This window comes from Zootoca vivipara, chromosome 5 (genome assembly GCF_963506605.1).
Source record: "Zootoca vivipara chromosome 5, rZooViv1.1, whole genome shotgun sequence".
Classification (NCBI taxonomy): domain Eukaryota; kingdom Metazoa; phylum Chordata; class Lepidosauria; order Squamata; family Lacertidae; genus Zootoca; species Zootoca vivipara.
This window is the reverse complement of record NC_083280.1, coordinates 95,467,488-95,483,735: the sequence shown is the minus strand read 5'-3', so window position 1 is coordinate 95,483,735 and position 16,248 is coordinate 95,467,488. Positions and strand designations below refer to the sequence as shown.

The window sequence follows — 16,248 nt, the reverse complement described above, 5'->3', positions numbered from 1 at the left end:
TTACAGTTCATAGCTACCTCAGCAATATAATGTTTTCTAATTTTCCTGGCGGCAGCTGCGAAAAGTGCTACACGCCAGGTCACTTATTTATCTGTGTCTTCAAGGAGATACAGAATCATATCAGAAGGATTCTGGCCAGGGGACCTTGTCATTATAGGTGTCAAAAACTGTTGGTATTAAAGGGTTAAGTTACACTAGTCGCTCAAAACACTGAGCAGCTGAACCTAATTAAGCATCCGGGAATGTAAGACAGCCTGTATAAATAGTCAGTTCCTTGATGTGTTCTTTCTCTCTTAGGAGCGTTTTTTCTCTCAGTAGTGTTATCTCTTAGTTTTGGTTGCTGCGTGTAGGAGTGATGCCTGAAGTTTGTACACTGAGGCACAGTTTTGTTTAAGTTTTTTTTACTTGGCCAGAGATGAAGAATGTCTGCCTTATCTCCTGGCTACGTTTTGTAAATAAAGCCTTTTGAGTTTGCAACATGCTCCAGAGTTCCTGAATTAACTCTTGCCTTACTCTTTGCCGTTGTGCTAAAAAGCTCTGCTGAAAGGGAAGATTTACGTCTGAAAGCGTGACTGGACCGGTAATTTTGTTTACTAAAACACAAGCTAATTAAAGCTTATGGACAAAAACCCTTCTCTTGCATCACTGTATAAAGGGCAACATAACATATAATGCATAAGGTCTCCAAACTACGGCCCGGGGGCCGGATGCGGCCCAATTGGCCTGCCAATCCGGCCCACGACGACCCCCGCCGCCCACTCTTATGACGCGCAGCGCGGCAGCGCTCTTCCGGGTCGGGAAAAAAGTGCCGAAAATCCTTTGTGTACATGCGTATGGGCCTCTCCCGACCCGGAAGAGGTCATTTCTGGTGCACTTCCACCCTGGAAGCGCGCCGTCGCATGTGCGCATGCGCACGGGCGCACACTCCCCCGCCCGCCGGCCCGCACAGGCGCGCGCTCCCCCGTCCTCCGGCCCGCCGCGTGATCGGCGCGGTGGGAACCGGCCCAAACGCCGGTAAGTCTGGGGACCCCTGCTCTAATACAAACACGTTCATTTACTGGAATGCCTCTGTGTCTCCCATCTCTGTAAGCAGAGTTTGTGTTTAATCACAACTCTGTAAAAGCTTTCCGGAGTTGTACAAAAGTCAATTCATTAAAATATGTATGTTCGATAATGCCCAAGTACACTACAAAGAACTCATAACCCACTTACTCTCAGCAACCAGAAGCACCATAACCAGACACTGGAAAGACCTGTCAGGAGCAAGCATGGACCAATGGTACCAAATAGTATGTACCCCCTTCATCACATACACAGCCCAACAAGACAATGACAAAAATCCACCAACAGCATACAAATCAATATGGCTAACCTGATCCAAAACACCCACCCACCCCACTCACACACGAAACAAAGACCACCACAGCCAACCACAAATGAACAACCATATCCTAGGCCAACTCCAACATCTCTCACCACCAAAGGAACACAAGGGAACAGCAGAGAACCTGCCCAAGTGACGCTGGCATCCCGCCAACATATATTAAGTAAAATAGAAACATCGTCACCTGACCCCCACCTCCCCCCATCTACTTCTATCCCCCTCTTTCTTCCCATTGTCTCAACAAACCGATTTGTAATAATGTTACGAGAGACATTGCATATATTTCTGTAAATCAAGAAAATCTTTAATAAAAAAAAAACCCGTATGTTCATGGGCCTCTCTAAGTTTAAAATATAATGGAGCGCCTGTGGATGAATACATGGAATTTAAGTCATTTTCAGTAGCCACTGTCCTTATGGTACATTTTAAAAAAATTCTGGGCATGTAGGGAAAGTTCTTTAAGCTCGGTCATTGTTTTATTTTTGGATTTTATTATTGTAATTTTGCATTGAAAAAATATCTATGTTTGACATTTCTTCAGCATTCTTTCATCTGTTCCAGGATAGTGACATGCTTGCTTGCCACAACTACTGGCACTGGGCTTTGTATTTTATTGAAAAGGTATGTGGATGCTTCTGTAACTGTATTGAGTCTGCAAGATAATCCTTTCAATACATTTCATTTGCTGCTATGCTTTCACCTTTCACCTTTCGTCCTTTGACTACCGTTGCATTTAAGTTCCTTATCTCATTTTAGTTTATTTAATATATTTGTTTCTCACATTCCCACAAAAATTGTTGCGGACAGAGAGCATTGACATTTTTCTTCGTATTGGATACCTGACTTGAAGTTTTCCCATACTTGGGAACAAGTACACTACCGCCTCATATTTTGCACTCTCTCATCACCCCCATCAGTGCAGGAATGTGATAAATTATTCTTTATAGTTGCGAAAACCAGATAATGATCTATGGTGAGGTCAAAATATTTGCTAGGGTCTTTAAATTCTTTTCTGCCCTGAATGCTCTGCAGAATGGCAGGGTGCCTCTTGTGTCTCTCTACAGTTAGAGACTTTAATTAGTCAGAAGCAGTGAATTTGATCTCCAGGCCAACTTCCTTTCCATTTCAATGCTCAAAGCAATGTATAATTATTTTACGAACATATAGAACTCATTTGAATACAGTAAAACCAATGGCAACGCAGCATGATAACATGTGATAGCCCATTTCTAAAACAATTTCTGAAACAAGGACTGCGCCTCCTTTTTTTGAAACAAGCTGAACACCACTCCAGTCCTCCATCTCCCAACTACTGATCTTCACTAACCCGCACTTGCAGACTACCGGCCTCTACTAGAGACAGGGCCTTTTCATTACTGGCCCCAACTTGGTGGAACGCTCTTTCCCAGGAGACCAGGGCCCTGCGGGATTTGTCATCTTTCCGCAGGGCCTGCAAGACAGAGCTGTTCCGCCTGGCCTTTGGGTTAGACTCAGCCTGACCCCTGTGTTTTTCTCCCTCATGGCTTGGATTTATGGACTACTTAAAATGAGGCTGCACTTTAAATTTTAATACTGTATTTTAATCTGTATTTTAATTAATTGTTTTTATGTTTTATTGTAATTCTGTTGGTGTCAGCTGCCCTGAGCCCGGTTTTGACTGGGGAGGGCGGGGTATAAATAAAAAATTATTATTATTATCATTATTATTATTATTATTATTAATGTGCAAAACTTAAACCGAGCCCTTCAAGATATACAAAGCAACCTGCCTCAGAAGGGAAGCAGAGCTAATATGCAACACAAAAGGAAAAGGAAACATAAGCGACTTTCTCCTCCAACACTGTAAAAAGTTTGGGAGACACAACTTTAAACAAATACAGTGTAACGATATAGGGGGATGTGTATGTATGTGTGTGACTGTAATTGTGGTTTTGTTTTGTTTTTAAGGGAGGGCATTCAGTTTCGTTGTACTATTTAAAGTACAATGACAATAAAGTATCTATCTATCTATCATCTATCTATCTATCTATCTATCTATCTATCTATAGTAAGGTTGTGTCTGCCTGCGAGTCCCTTGCAAATAAATCAGCTGAATGAGGGTTTAGAAAATGAAGTGCTTCCAGACAATTCCGCAGCACTGCTCAGGCTAAATAGGCATGAACCTTCAGTAGATACCATGGGACCCCATGAGAACAACACATAAAAAAGCAACATAAAAAAAATTCCTTCAGTAGCACCTTAAAGACCAACTAAGTTTTTATTTTTTTATTTTTTTTTATTTTACTTCGATCCAGACCAACACGGCTACCTACCTGTAACCTAAAAAAGCAACGTGTGGGTATGGCTATACCGTAGGTTAGTTAGTATGGCTTTCCCTGTCTGTGGGGAGCTGCCCTTCCTTGGGGATTATCTACTCCCAGGGACTGCATGCTGGTGGTGGACAGTGCCTTGGGTTGTATACTGCAACACTGAAGAGCTGTTTCCCTGGGGGCAAAGGGTGGTGACTATGTAGCCAATGTGCAGGGCCCCCACCCACCAACAAAAGTACATTTTCTCTTACCTGGACATTTAAAACATGTTTCAGTTTGTCAGAAATCTGATTGTCAAATTTATTGACCCAATGCATGGTAATTACAGAAGTTACAATATGACGGGTTGACTGTTTGCAAATGCACAAATAAAATGAAATCCTCTTTGTTCTTGTAGGGTGACTACGAGGCTGCTTTGACAATTTATGACACTCATGTGAGTATGAGCAGCATACGTACGGACACATGAAACCATATTTGTGCCTTTCCTTCTGCTGTATATAGCCTGGTGTTTTCACATCCCATTAAAATAATTACAATTTCAGCACCAAGAAGAACAGATTTTCTCAGAACTAAGCCCTGGCTTCAAGGGGAATTACACCCTTGTAGGTGCATATTTCGGGGACCCAGGTGGCGCTGTGGGTTAAACCACTGAGCCTAGGGCTTGCCGATCAAAAGGTCAGCGGTTTGAATCCCCACGACGGGGTGAGCTCCCGTTGCTTGGTCCCAGCTCCTGCCAACCTAGCAGTTCGAAAGCACGTCAAAATGCAAGTAGATAAATAGGAACCGCTACAGCGGGAAGGTAAACGGTGTTTCCGTGTGCCGCTCTGGTTCACCAGAGGCGGCTTTGTCATGCTGGTCACATGACCTGGAAGCTATATAATAATGCGAGATGAGCGCGCAACCCCAGAGTCGGTCACGACTGGACCTAATGGTCAGGGGTCCCTTTACCTTTACCTAGGTGCGTGTTTGATTGCAGGCTAAGGCTTGATTTTACAACATTAGCCAGATACAACATAATAGATGCAGATTTGATAATCCAGCCTACTTTGTTGCAGAATTTGAGCCAATTTGGTACATTTTTTAAAAAGTGTTTTAGCTCAGAATATACATAGCTCTGCTTTACAACCTTGATTTTGTAAAGATGAAAGAGTAGTTCAAGTGTTTGGGGTGTGTGTGGAAAGTTCATCTGCTTTGAACTCTCTTGAGTTTGCACTAAAACATTGTTTCTGATAGTTGAGATGCACTCTTTTTTCTTCTGAAGTAAATTTGGAAGTACTCTTCGTTGTTGTATTAGAAAGGTTTGCCCTGGGAGCATGTAACAGAAGGAAATAACTCCTTGTAGAAATTATTGCTCTGGACATTCATTTTGATTGAAAGAAGGCAAACCCAAGGTAGCAATTTACCCAGAGCTACAAGTGTCAAGTCTCCTCTGTGGGCAGGAAATGTTCTGTCTCCATTGGGAAGGTTACTGTATATTCCTGCGTATAAGACTACTTTTTAACCCAGGAAAATCTTCTCAAAAGTCGGGGGTCGTCTTATACGCCGGGTCGTATTTCTTATACGGCGAGTATATCCCAAACTCTATATTTTAACTGGAAAAGTTGGGGTCGTCTTATACGCCCAGTCATTTTATACACTGGAATATACGGGTAGCTTTCATGCAGGGATTTCACAGAATTGCAGGCTCCCTTCAGAGGCTCCTCTGTGGGGAGAAGCCTTGGGCTCACAGGATCCTTTTAGTTATTTAATTCATCTCTCACATGAGACTCCACATTGTTACATGGGGCATTGTTATGCCCAGGTCACAATTTGGGCATTACAGTGGTACCTCGGGTTACAGATGCTTCAGGTTACAGACTCCGCTAACTCAGAAATAGTACCTCAGGTTAAGAACTTTGCTCCAGGATGAGAACAGAAATCGTGCGGCGGCAGCGGGAGGTCCCATTAGCTAAAGTGGTACCTCACGTTAAGAACAGTTTCAGGTTAAGAACGGACCTCCAGAAAAAATTAAGTTTGTAAGCAGAGGTACCACTATGGGTTGCTAAAGGAGGTGTGTTGCTGGCACATCCTAGCTTCCTGATACATATTGGCCTGGCAATCTGAGAAGTAGCTTTTCTATAGTTCTGTGCATGTGAAATAGAAAGCACCTTGTATCTTTATCAACACCCATGTCTTTCTTCCTATCATAAGCATTTGTTGGACTATTTCAGTCTTCCAAAGAAACATGTAACTTCTATTAATTCTATTAATTTTTATACGTGATTTTGGATCAACAAGAACACCAAAAGTATGTGGTGCTCTCTCTCTCCCAATGAGACTTTCTAATCAGTTTTATGAAAGAACAGTCCCTTATTGAATTGGAAGAACTGGAGATAGAAAAGCAGCAGCCAAAAAGAGTCTCTGTAAAGAGAAGAAGGGCAGGCGAAGGAGGAGGAGGAGAACCAAAGTGTTCTTACATGGATGGTGCACAAAGGTTTAAATTCACAAGGGGACGGAGGAAGTGCAAGGTTCAAGATAGCTGTCTCCTAAAGCACAGCATAAGGAGAATGTTAGAAATCTTCCATCTGGACTGTGAGGCCAATCCAAATTCTGAATGCTTTGCGGTTTACAGATTGCTCCCAGGTGCCAGTTGAGTGGATCTATGCTGGATGTTGTGGACAATTGCTCCATGCTGTATCGGCTTCAGTTAGAAGGTAAAAGAGACACTCTGAAGAGGCTGTGCTCTTGCCTATTTAGGCTGGCAACAGTTTTCTTTATTTTATGCATTTGAATCTCTTTGCTCTTTAGCTGCTACTCCCTTCCCTGGCTAAACAGAAGAAGGACTGACAAAGAGTCGGCCTGATCAATACTGTGCATGAACTACTATAGCAAATCTCACAATTTTCTTAGCTACTTTTCTCTGCCCATCTCTCTCTTTTGTTTTGTTTCAATGTATTGGGTACCCAGACCAACTGAATTGGGTTAGAGGCAGCTTCCAGTGCAACAATGACTGAGACATGAATCCATATAGCCAGTAAAGGCCCCTCCAGACATTGTTTTTATTGCATATGCCTCTTGATTTGTGTTCAGAGCAGTCATATGTGATTCCGCTTTCAAGACTTGCACCTGCAAATCTCTTGGGGTGGTCATGCTCTTTCATTTCCAATCAGTGCATATCCTGCATTGTCCTGCTGAAATCCCATAATTTTTCATACAACAAATATTCTGAGAGGAGTTGTTTTTTGTACTGCTTTTGTTGTGCTATAGTCCTCCAGACAGCAATAATGTGGAAGCACCGCAGAACAAATTAAAGCAGAATAAATAAGCCGCTAATACAGCATTGTTATGTCAAAAACACGTTACAGAATAATCTTAAAATCAAACATTACTCTGCAGAAGTCCAAAATGCTTATGTATGAGTATAGAAGTTAAAGTCCATATAAAAAAGTATTTTGCACTCAGTGGCTTTACAGCAAAAGCTATGCATCTTTACTCCAAAGTATGGCCCACTATTTCCAGTGGGGTCTGCTCTGAAGTAAATGTGCATAGCCATTTTTTAATAGTCTAAGTTGCTTTTTTTTTAAAAAAATGTGTTAACTTTTCTCCTAGGCCTGAAGGTTGGTGACAGGTGGAAAGCAGTAAACCAGCTGACAAGAAAACATGCCAAAGATCACATCCTGGTTTTCAATGATGCTCATATTCTGATGTCTTCATTGGGGGCCCAGGACCACAAAACTACTGATGAACTCTTAACAACTCTCCATGAAGTCACCCAGTAAGCAGCAAACAGTTTTATGAAGAGGCAATTTTTCCTTCTTAGATTATTCAGTGTCCCCTTGCTCTACGGCTCCAGCTAGTTTGATACCCCTGCACTATCACCATGCAAGGGGCTCTTTCAGGGGACTGGGTGGGCACTGAATGCCATGTGAAATCCCCTCCTTAGAGTTTCTACTCAATGTAAAGATGGAGCTGCCAGACTTCAAGAAGATGCGCAAAGGGTTGATGGCAACCTTGCACCTGACCCCTGCCCAACCTTGCTTCACGCTAGGAGAATCTACATGGAGATCTTTTTTGGCTTTAGAGCCAAGTGGAGCTGAGTGAGACATGTCTATCCTGTCTTTCTCAAATGGGGTGCTTTCTCTGCTGCAGGAGAAAGCAGGTACAAAACAGATGTGTTGGGAAATGGTTGGTTTGCTTATTTTAGATGTGTAGCCCAGAAATACCATGAAAGGTCAGCACAAGCACAAGAAGGGGGGGGGAACAAGCACAATACAGTAAGATTTCATCTAAATTATGGAAATTTCTCTATTGCCCAATGTAATGCTAAGCCCTGGGAGGCACTCAGAAAGGCACTCAGGCTGTGCAGTGGGAGGAAGACCCAAGTTGAGGGGTAGAGCAGCCTCCCATACATTGTGCCCTTGCTTTCTGAACCCGGAACAGAGATTCAAAAGTTATAGCCTTGCTAGCTTGTTGCCACTTTAAGATACTGCTTGAAGATGCTGTAAGGTTTACTGTGGCATCAGGGGCGGACTTTGGTAATCTTTTGTAATATGGTGCCCTGTGCAAAGCCAAAATTTGGTGCCCCCAAATGGATCTTCTCAGTTATTGATCTTCTCAATTTTGCACCCCCTCAGCTCACAGCCCTGTGCTGGGGAACCGCCCACAACTCAGCAGTGGCGGCATAAGCATTTGTGGGCCAAAGCCATTTAATCAGATACTTAAAATGATCACCAAGATGGGTAAATAATGTATACCTGGTCATGGTGGAGAAAATAATTGTGCCTTTATAAAACAAACACACACAATGAGGCCAAAATTCCAAGCAGTGGGAGAGGCGATGCTGTGCAATCTGTGCAAAACGGGATATGAAATATAAACAAATGAGTAAAATGCAATCAACATGGATGTGACCTCTTCCCCAACTAGCCACTGGTGATAAATAGCCATTGCAAGATGACTAGTGTAAATAAGTGAGCAAGTCAAAGCATTCCAGTACTATTGTGGAACTAAACAATAACCATAGCATTACAAGCTTAATCATCTGTGCCTCTTCTGTTGTAAAATACTGTATAACGTTGTTTGCCAACAATGCCCCTCCAGAAGGCCAAGCAGGTTGATCTGTATAGGAAGATAGACACAGTTCAGATCAAGGGTTCCCAAACTAAGGCCCGCACGCCGGATGCGGCCCTATCGCCTTCTAAATCCACAGACGGTCCGGGAATCAGCATGTTTTTACATGAGTAGAATGTGTCCTTTTATTTAAAATGCATCTCTGGGTTATTTGTGGGGCCTGCCTGGTGTTTATACATGAATAGAATATGTCCTTTTATTTAAAATGCATCTCTGGGTTATTTGTGGGGCATAGGAATTCGTTCATATATTTTTTTCAAAATATAGTCCAGCCCCCCACAAGGTCTGAGGGACAGTGGACCAGCCCCCTGCTGAAAAAGTTTGCTGACCCCTGGTTCAGATACCTGAAAAGGGAATACTCTGAAATCTGCCTGGGAAGCATTTATTTCTCCCACAACATACTGAAGTGGACCTTAAAGTTAATTTTTAAAAGTTTCAGAAGAAGACCCCTCAGGTGAATTGGAATTGATTAGCAAATTAGATACTGTGGCATTTTGTCCCACAAGTCCAGGGAATGACTGGAGCTTCCCAGCATCTCATTCTCTTCCATGTGTCCCACGTGTCTATCTCCGCAGGATGCTTTTAAGGTGTTGTCAGTGCACACCACACCATACTGAAGTGTTAATTAGGTATTATTTTATCAAACAAAATGAGTGTTGCTTAATAGCTGTATATAAACTGCTTAAATATATCAACTGATGCATCAGGTCAGTGGTGACCATCCAGGTAAATATATCAACTGATGCATCAGGTCAGTGGTGACCATCCAGGTAAAATAAAGCGGCCTAGTTACAACACAATTCCTACAGTAATTATATTCTGGACTGTTTTGTTAAATGGGTGTTCATTTTCTGCCAGAGTTCCGAGTATCTGTATGTGCAAATTCACCAGCAACTTATTGGTTTATAAATATTTTGATCTACCTTTTTTTTCTTCTCCCTCCCTTTCTCTTCTCCAGGGAACCTGATGAAGACCATGAGCTAAACTTAGTTCCAAAATTAGGGCTGCCTCTTTTGAAAGCATTCATAGAGTTTGATCATGGCAATTATGACAAGGCAGTGGAATTACTGTATCCCATTCGCTACCAAATTGTTGAAATAGGAGGGAGCAATGCTCAGGTGAGGGTGTTTTTTTAATACTCAGTTTGTTGACTGTTATGTTCATTGTTGGTGGAGTGACATTAAAGCATGAAGAATGGAGGCTGGAGTCGTATCTTCAGGAGTGGGTGAGGGCACTGTGGAGGCATAGCTTCAGCTTTGCAAACAAATTCTAAAAAGAGTGATTGTATTAGGGATAGTTGAGTACTCCATGTCAGAACTGTTTTGTGGTCTTGCTCCATAGATGCCCAGAGCTTGAAAGCTTGAGGGATGTTTTCCTGCTAGAAGCTGTTCCCATTCTGCTTCATAGTCTCTCTCTATCTCTACAAATGCAGACCTAATAAGCAACCATTCTTTCACACTGGTGGCAAATGCTGCCACCCTCTAAATGCTATGAAAAGGCGGTTATTAAGCCACTTCTTAAAAAGCATCTTTGGACCTGGCCAATATGGCTAACTATCACCCATAATAATAATTTATTATTTGTACCCCGCCCATCCGGCAGGGTTTCCCCAGCCACTCTGGGCGGCTTCCAACAAAGATTAAAATACATTAAAATGTCACACATTAAAAACTTCCCTAAACAGGGCTGCCTTCAGATGTTTTCTAAATGTCAGGTAGTTGTTTATCTCTCTGACCTCTGATGGGAGGGCGTTCCACAGGGCGGGTGCCACTACTGGGAAGGCCCTCTGCCTGGTTCCCTGTAGCTTTGCTTCTCGCAGTGAGGGAACTGCCAGAAGGCCCTTGGCACTGGACCTCAGTGTCCGGGCTGAATGATGGGGGTGGAGATGCTCCTTCAGGTATACTGGGCCGAGGCCATTTAGGGCTTTAAAGGTCAGCACCAACACTTTGAATTGTGCTCGGAAACGTACTGGGAGCCAATGTAGGTCTTTTAGGATCGGAGTTATATGGTCTCGGCAGCCGCTCCCAGTCAGCAGTCTAGCTGCTTCATTCATGATTAGTTGTAGTTTCCAGGTCACCTTCAAAGGTAGCCCCATGTAGAGCGCATTGCAGTAGTCCAAGCGGGAGATAACTAGAGCCCAGTCTCAAATCTTCCATTCTTGAGCAAGGTGATTGAGTTTTTCAAGGGTTTCTAGGGGTTTAGAGAGTATTTTCAGGCTTTTTCAATGGTGTTCCCATACATGATTTCATGTGCGATGCCCTGCATCAATGAGTAGTTGCCTGAACGGTGCATTTGGATTGTTTAAGTATCTGAAGCATTTTGCATTGCTTGCTCTCCTGAGCCATCTGGTGAATTGAGCTGGCACTTACCTGTTTCCCAGCTCACACCCATATACCAAATATAATAGACAGTTGACATGCAGTCCAATCTTCCCCAACAATTCCTGACTTACTCTGTTTCCCTGTGATCAGTAGCAACAGGTATTGCGTGCGCTGCCTTGACCCCACAATGTCGGCACGCAATGTATGCATGCCCCATGGAGTGTGCACTTGATGTAAGTACATCCTGCTGTGTGGATGCATGGCGTCAGTATATCTCGCACTGTGGTCGTGCTGTGCATGCATGCCCCATAGTGTGCTGTTGTGTTGCTCAGATGCCCCGCGGTGTGTGCATAGGGCCATTGTGGAACTTTGTGGGGGGTGTCCCCTTCATTGAAAAGTTTGAGGGGCTCCTCCTACTTGGCGTGCCTGACAGGTACTATATAACAGAAGCAAATTGGTGTTGTCTGGTATTCAGTGATAGCAAAATGAGCCTTTTGTTGCCTTTGTTAAATTACTTTACCAGCAATGTACTCAGGGAATTTGGGCTGCAATATTAATTTACTGTTCCACATGGTATTTAAAGGAACTAACAAGCAAGTGAACAACGGGTGTGGCCCACCTCCGTAACACAAAAACACTAGCAAATCCAAACTATAGTTGTGGATAAATGGTTAGCAATTGAGATTTCTCTCCCGATGCCAATCCCCCATAACTTATCTTGTGCTGTTATCTTTTTTCCAGAGAGATATTTTTGCCCAGTTCCTGATTCATGCTGCTTTGAAATGTAAATCTAAAGCTAACCAAAAACTTGCTAGGTAAGTGCCACCTTCTGAAAAATACAAACTTCTGATTATTACTTAAATTAAGCATTGGGGTGTATTCATGAATGTGTGTGGTGGGTGGCAATGGCCAGTGAAGGGAGGAAGGATGGAATCTGCCCAGTTGAAGCAATTTTGTTCTATTGAAACTATGGCAGCCCTACCTATTTATATCCCCTTAGGGGGAATGTGAATGTTCTGTTTATGTTAGCCATCAGCTGCAGACTTCTGCTATTGATCTAATAACTATACAGCAACACAGAAATGCAGGTCAGAGTAGGTTTAAATCAGGGGTTGGCAACGTGCGGCCCATGGGCCAGATCCGGGCCACAAAGACCATTTTACTGGCCCCCGAACCACCCCACCCATCTGGCTGAGTCTCCCTAGCCACTCTGGGCGGCTCCCAATCGAATATTAAAACAATACAGCATTAAATATTAAAAACTTCCCTAAACAGGGCTGCCTTCAGATGTCTTTTAAAAATAGGATAGCTGCTTATTTCCTTGACATCTGTTGGAAGGGCGTTCCACAGGGCAGGTGCCACTACCGAGAAGGCCCTCTCTCTGGTTCCCTGTAACCTCACTTCTTGCAAGATTCCTCATCTTGCACTTCTTTGGGTATTGTGAGGGACAGTGGAACCCCTTCTGAACGCTGCGGGTTACGAGCTCCACCAGCCTGGAAGTAGATGCGAGCCGAAGTCGCACACCGGCAGCATGGCAGCAGTGGGAGGCGCCATTAGTGAAAGCGTGCCTCATGTTACGAGCGGTTTCGGGTTGAGAACGGACCTCCAGAACGAATTAAATTTGTAACTGGAGGTACCACTGTAGTACATCTTCTACTCTTAAACTTAATATCATAGAATTGGCAAGTGCTTTATCATTAGGGGTTTTTGCTTGTTTCACAAATGTAGATGAAATAGCGGTAAGATGCAGTGGTAAGGTGGCGCTGCTTCTAACATGATTTTTTTTACTATATAAATCCCTTTGGGGCTTCTTATGGGATGCAGTTCTCAAAAGCATTAAACTACGTAACTTCAGCTCTTAATGAAGAGGCTTTTTACAAAAAAATAATAACAATGGAGTGGGCCTGTTAACTTAGATGAACATTGACAAGTCAAAGGATTCAGGGAAGTTTTTAGTGTTTGATGCTGTACTGTGTTTTTACTATTTTTTGTTGGGAGCCACGCACAGTGGCTGCCGCAACCCAGTCAGATGGGCAGCATATAAATATATTATTATTAATTATTATTCTCTTCACCTTCAGGTGCCTCCTTCTAGAACGTGATGAACTGAGACCAAATTCACCATTGACTGAGCGACTGTTGCGGAAGACCACAGCCCTTCATGCTCTGGGATAAACCTTAGAAAAAAGCCTTGTTGTTCAACAAGTTAGTCATCAGCTTTACTAATCAACAGTTTCTTATTGTGACAAGAAGCAAACCACATTGAAGAGACACTATGTAGCATTTTTTCCACTTCCGCTTTTTAGAATACCTCTTAATTTTGCACCTCTTTGATAAAATTGCTTTAACTGTCCAAAGTAAAATGTTCCCATATATATTTAGGGAGGCAAAGGGGAGTGGGGCATGAGAAGATAGCTAGAGGAAGATTGTTTTGTAAGGTTATTGCTGTTTCTAGAATTGCATGGGATAAAGTTGTATAGTGTAACTGGGAAACTAATGCACCAATACTGTAAAAACTGTATTGCCAATGTGCCTTGGCAGCCTCAGAAACTATTGTCATGATGCAATTAATAGTTTGGGGACTACAGGTTGCATACACAAATATGCAATACAAATTTGTCCACACAGTGCCTCCAAAAGTGCCTTGGGTATGCTTGTGAATATATCTTGTTGGCAACCTTGGAGTTTTCTTTCATTTCAGGGGAATTATGGCAATAGTTGCTCAGTGTTATTTCCCTGCTCTCTTATCATTTGTAAACTGGAAGATGTTATCATATAGCTGACCAATTCACAATGTTCTCTTCTTACATTTTTTAAATTAATGCCTGTAGTTTCCAACAATATTTTTATGACTAGGAATTGCTGCCATGTAGTAAAAATTGTGTTGTATTTCACAAAGCATTCAATACCCAGAATTGTAGTGTTTATTAATCATGCTTTTGGGGGAAGAGGGGTACTGGAGTAATTATGCAAACTATAATTTCGTCTTTTGTTTATACATAGAAATTGTTTCCCATTGACCACAAACATCCCCATGTTTCCTTTTGAATAACATTACCTGTGCCCATCTTACCATATGTTTTGGATGATGAACATTTTATGTAATTCATTCATGAACTGGAAATTGGTCACTATAATTGCTGCTTCCCAGGGTAGAAATGGAACCATTCCTTTAACAAAATTTAAATTTGGATGTACAGTTCAGCAGCTCTCATTCAGAGCAGAAGATAAAATTTGATGAGAATACAAATATGATCTTCCTGTGGTTCTTTCTCTCGCACTTTCTTTGCTGCTTCCTAAATTAGGTTTGTGGGATGAGAACTGCCATGTGCTGCCTTCCTCTGACACATGGATAGCATGAGAATATCCAGATGATGTGGCAGCGGCATTTTGCAAGTGCTCATCTGAAGAGGCCCAGAATACTTTTTTTTATTAACACAACACCATACAAAAAATAATCCTTTTTGGGCACTGAAAAATAATACAATAGAAAAGCCATGGGTTTTTTTTCTTAAAAAGCAAGCAACTAGCAAAGACAATCTTTTTTTCTAAAAAAGAAGTGATAAAATCAGCAGCATCTTTTTTGAATGTGGTAATAAAGACAAAGTCCACGTTCTAGACTTTAAGGGACGTGGGTAGCGCTGTGGGTTAAACTACAGGCTTGCCGATCAGAAGGTCAGCGGTTCGAATCCCTGTGACGGGGTGAGCTCCCGTTTCTTGGTCCCAGCTCCTGCCAACCTAGCAATTTGAAAGCACATCAAAGTGAGATGAGCAAGATGCCAGTAGACATAATATCTGACTTCTCAGACTTTCAAGAGGAATTCCTGAAATTGCTATGGGATCTAAGAAGCAAAGTACATCAGAATACAATACAGATCAGAAAAATAAACCAGAAGCGTGTGGAAATTGAAAAAGGACTAATTTCATCAGCGAGTGTAGAGAAGATGAACATTCATCAGCCCTGGACAATGCAATTGAACCTAAAGAAGAGGAAGGGGCATGGAATATTGTGCCCCCAGTGAGAGGGGGAGAACAAGACCCATGCTTGACTCAAAGGGTTTTTAAAGAAGAACCAGCATGGAATAATGCCCTCCCAGTGAGAGAGGGAGAGCAGGATCCATACTGGGGTCAGAATCTAAGGGGAATTAAAATTGTGAAAGAACTGAAAAATGAAAATATAGATGGATGGTATCATGTAACAGTTAGAGAACTGGGGAGACAGCAGGGGATGAAGAAGGAAGTGTGGCGGATAGGCTGTGACAGAGTGGGAGTGGGGTGGGGAGTAATAATGGATGTTATTTTATGATTAAGATGGTCCGAAACTGGAATGACCTATGGAACTGGCTGAATCGTCTGGGAGAACTCAAGTCCAGGGGAGGGGGGGATGAATTAGATTTAAGTGTTTAAATGTTATTAGGATAGATGTAATATCTGAATTTATGGAAACATTTTGGGAATAAATTTTAGGCTAAGGGGGGAAATAGAAGATAGATGGTAGGGGGGAAAATTCGATTTGGATTGATGACATATAGGTCAAGGATAGTTGATGTTTTTAGAATAGGAATAGTTGAGAGATATTGAAAAAATTTGCTTAAGTTGGATTTCCCCCAGTGAGGGGGGAATTGAGGAAGTCTACAATGTTAAGTAAAAATGAAAGATTTGTTGTGATATTTTCTTCTTCTTTTTTTTGTCTTTTTGTGATTTTTTTATTTTGTATTGTTTGAAAATGAATAAAAATTACTGGGGGGCGAGGAGAAAGTAGAGTCACCTGTATTGGTTGTCCATAAAGCCAGCTTACACCCTGCATTCCAATTTTTCTCATTTGTTCTCTCTCTTTCTGAAGTCCATTTCCTGTCATCTAAGAAAAGTGGATGAAGTACAAAAAGTATCAATGGTGAGATTGAAGGAGCCAATTTAGGAGCCCACTAAATGGTAGATTTAGTACTCTATATATTATTATCAGACTCCATTTGGCACCGTGTTTGACTAAAGCTTATTCATGTAGCATTGGTTCTGGCCAACCTAAATCTTAAGATCCTCACCTTTTTTAAAAGTAGAGAAAGAGTGGAATGGAAATTCAAAATAGGACTACAGTGGTACCTCGGGTTACAGACGCTTCAGG

General features: G+C 42.2%; 1 protein-coding gene across 1 annotated transcript in view; it reads left to right on the top strand.

Annotated features, from left to right (window-relative positions):
* TTC38 (tetratricopeptide repeat domain 38) overlaps positions 1-16,248 on the top strand; it is a 155,678-nt gene that overhangs the window by 17,790 nt on the left and 121,640 nt on the right. Inside the window, exons 8-14 of the mRNA XM_035137606.2 lie at positions 1,946-2,005; positions 4,091-4,129; positions 6,308-6,389; positions 7,285-7,450; positions 9,764-9,923; positions 11,868-11,941; positions 13,208-16,231. Coding sequence (XP_034993497.1) covers positions 1,946-2,005; positions 4,091-4,129; positions 6,308-6,389; positions 7,285-7,450; positions 9,764-9,923; positions 11,868-11,941; positions 13,208-13,301 — 675 coding nt within the window. The 3' untranslated portion in view covers positions 13,302-16,231. The remainder of the gene's footprint in view (positions 1-1,945; positions 2,006-4,090; positions 4,130-6,307; positions 6,390-7,284; positions 7,451-9,763; positions 9,924-11,867; positions 11,942-13,207; positions 16,232-16,248) is intronic.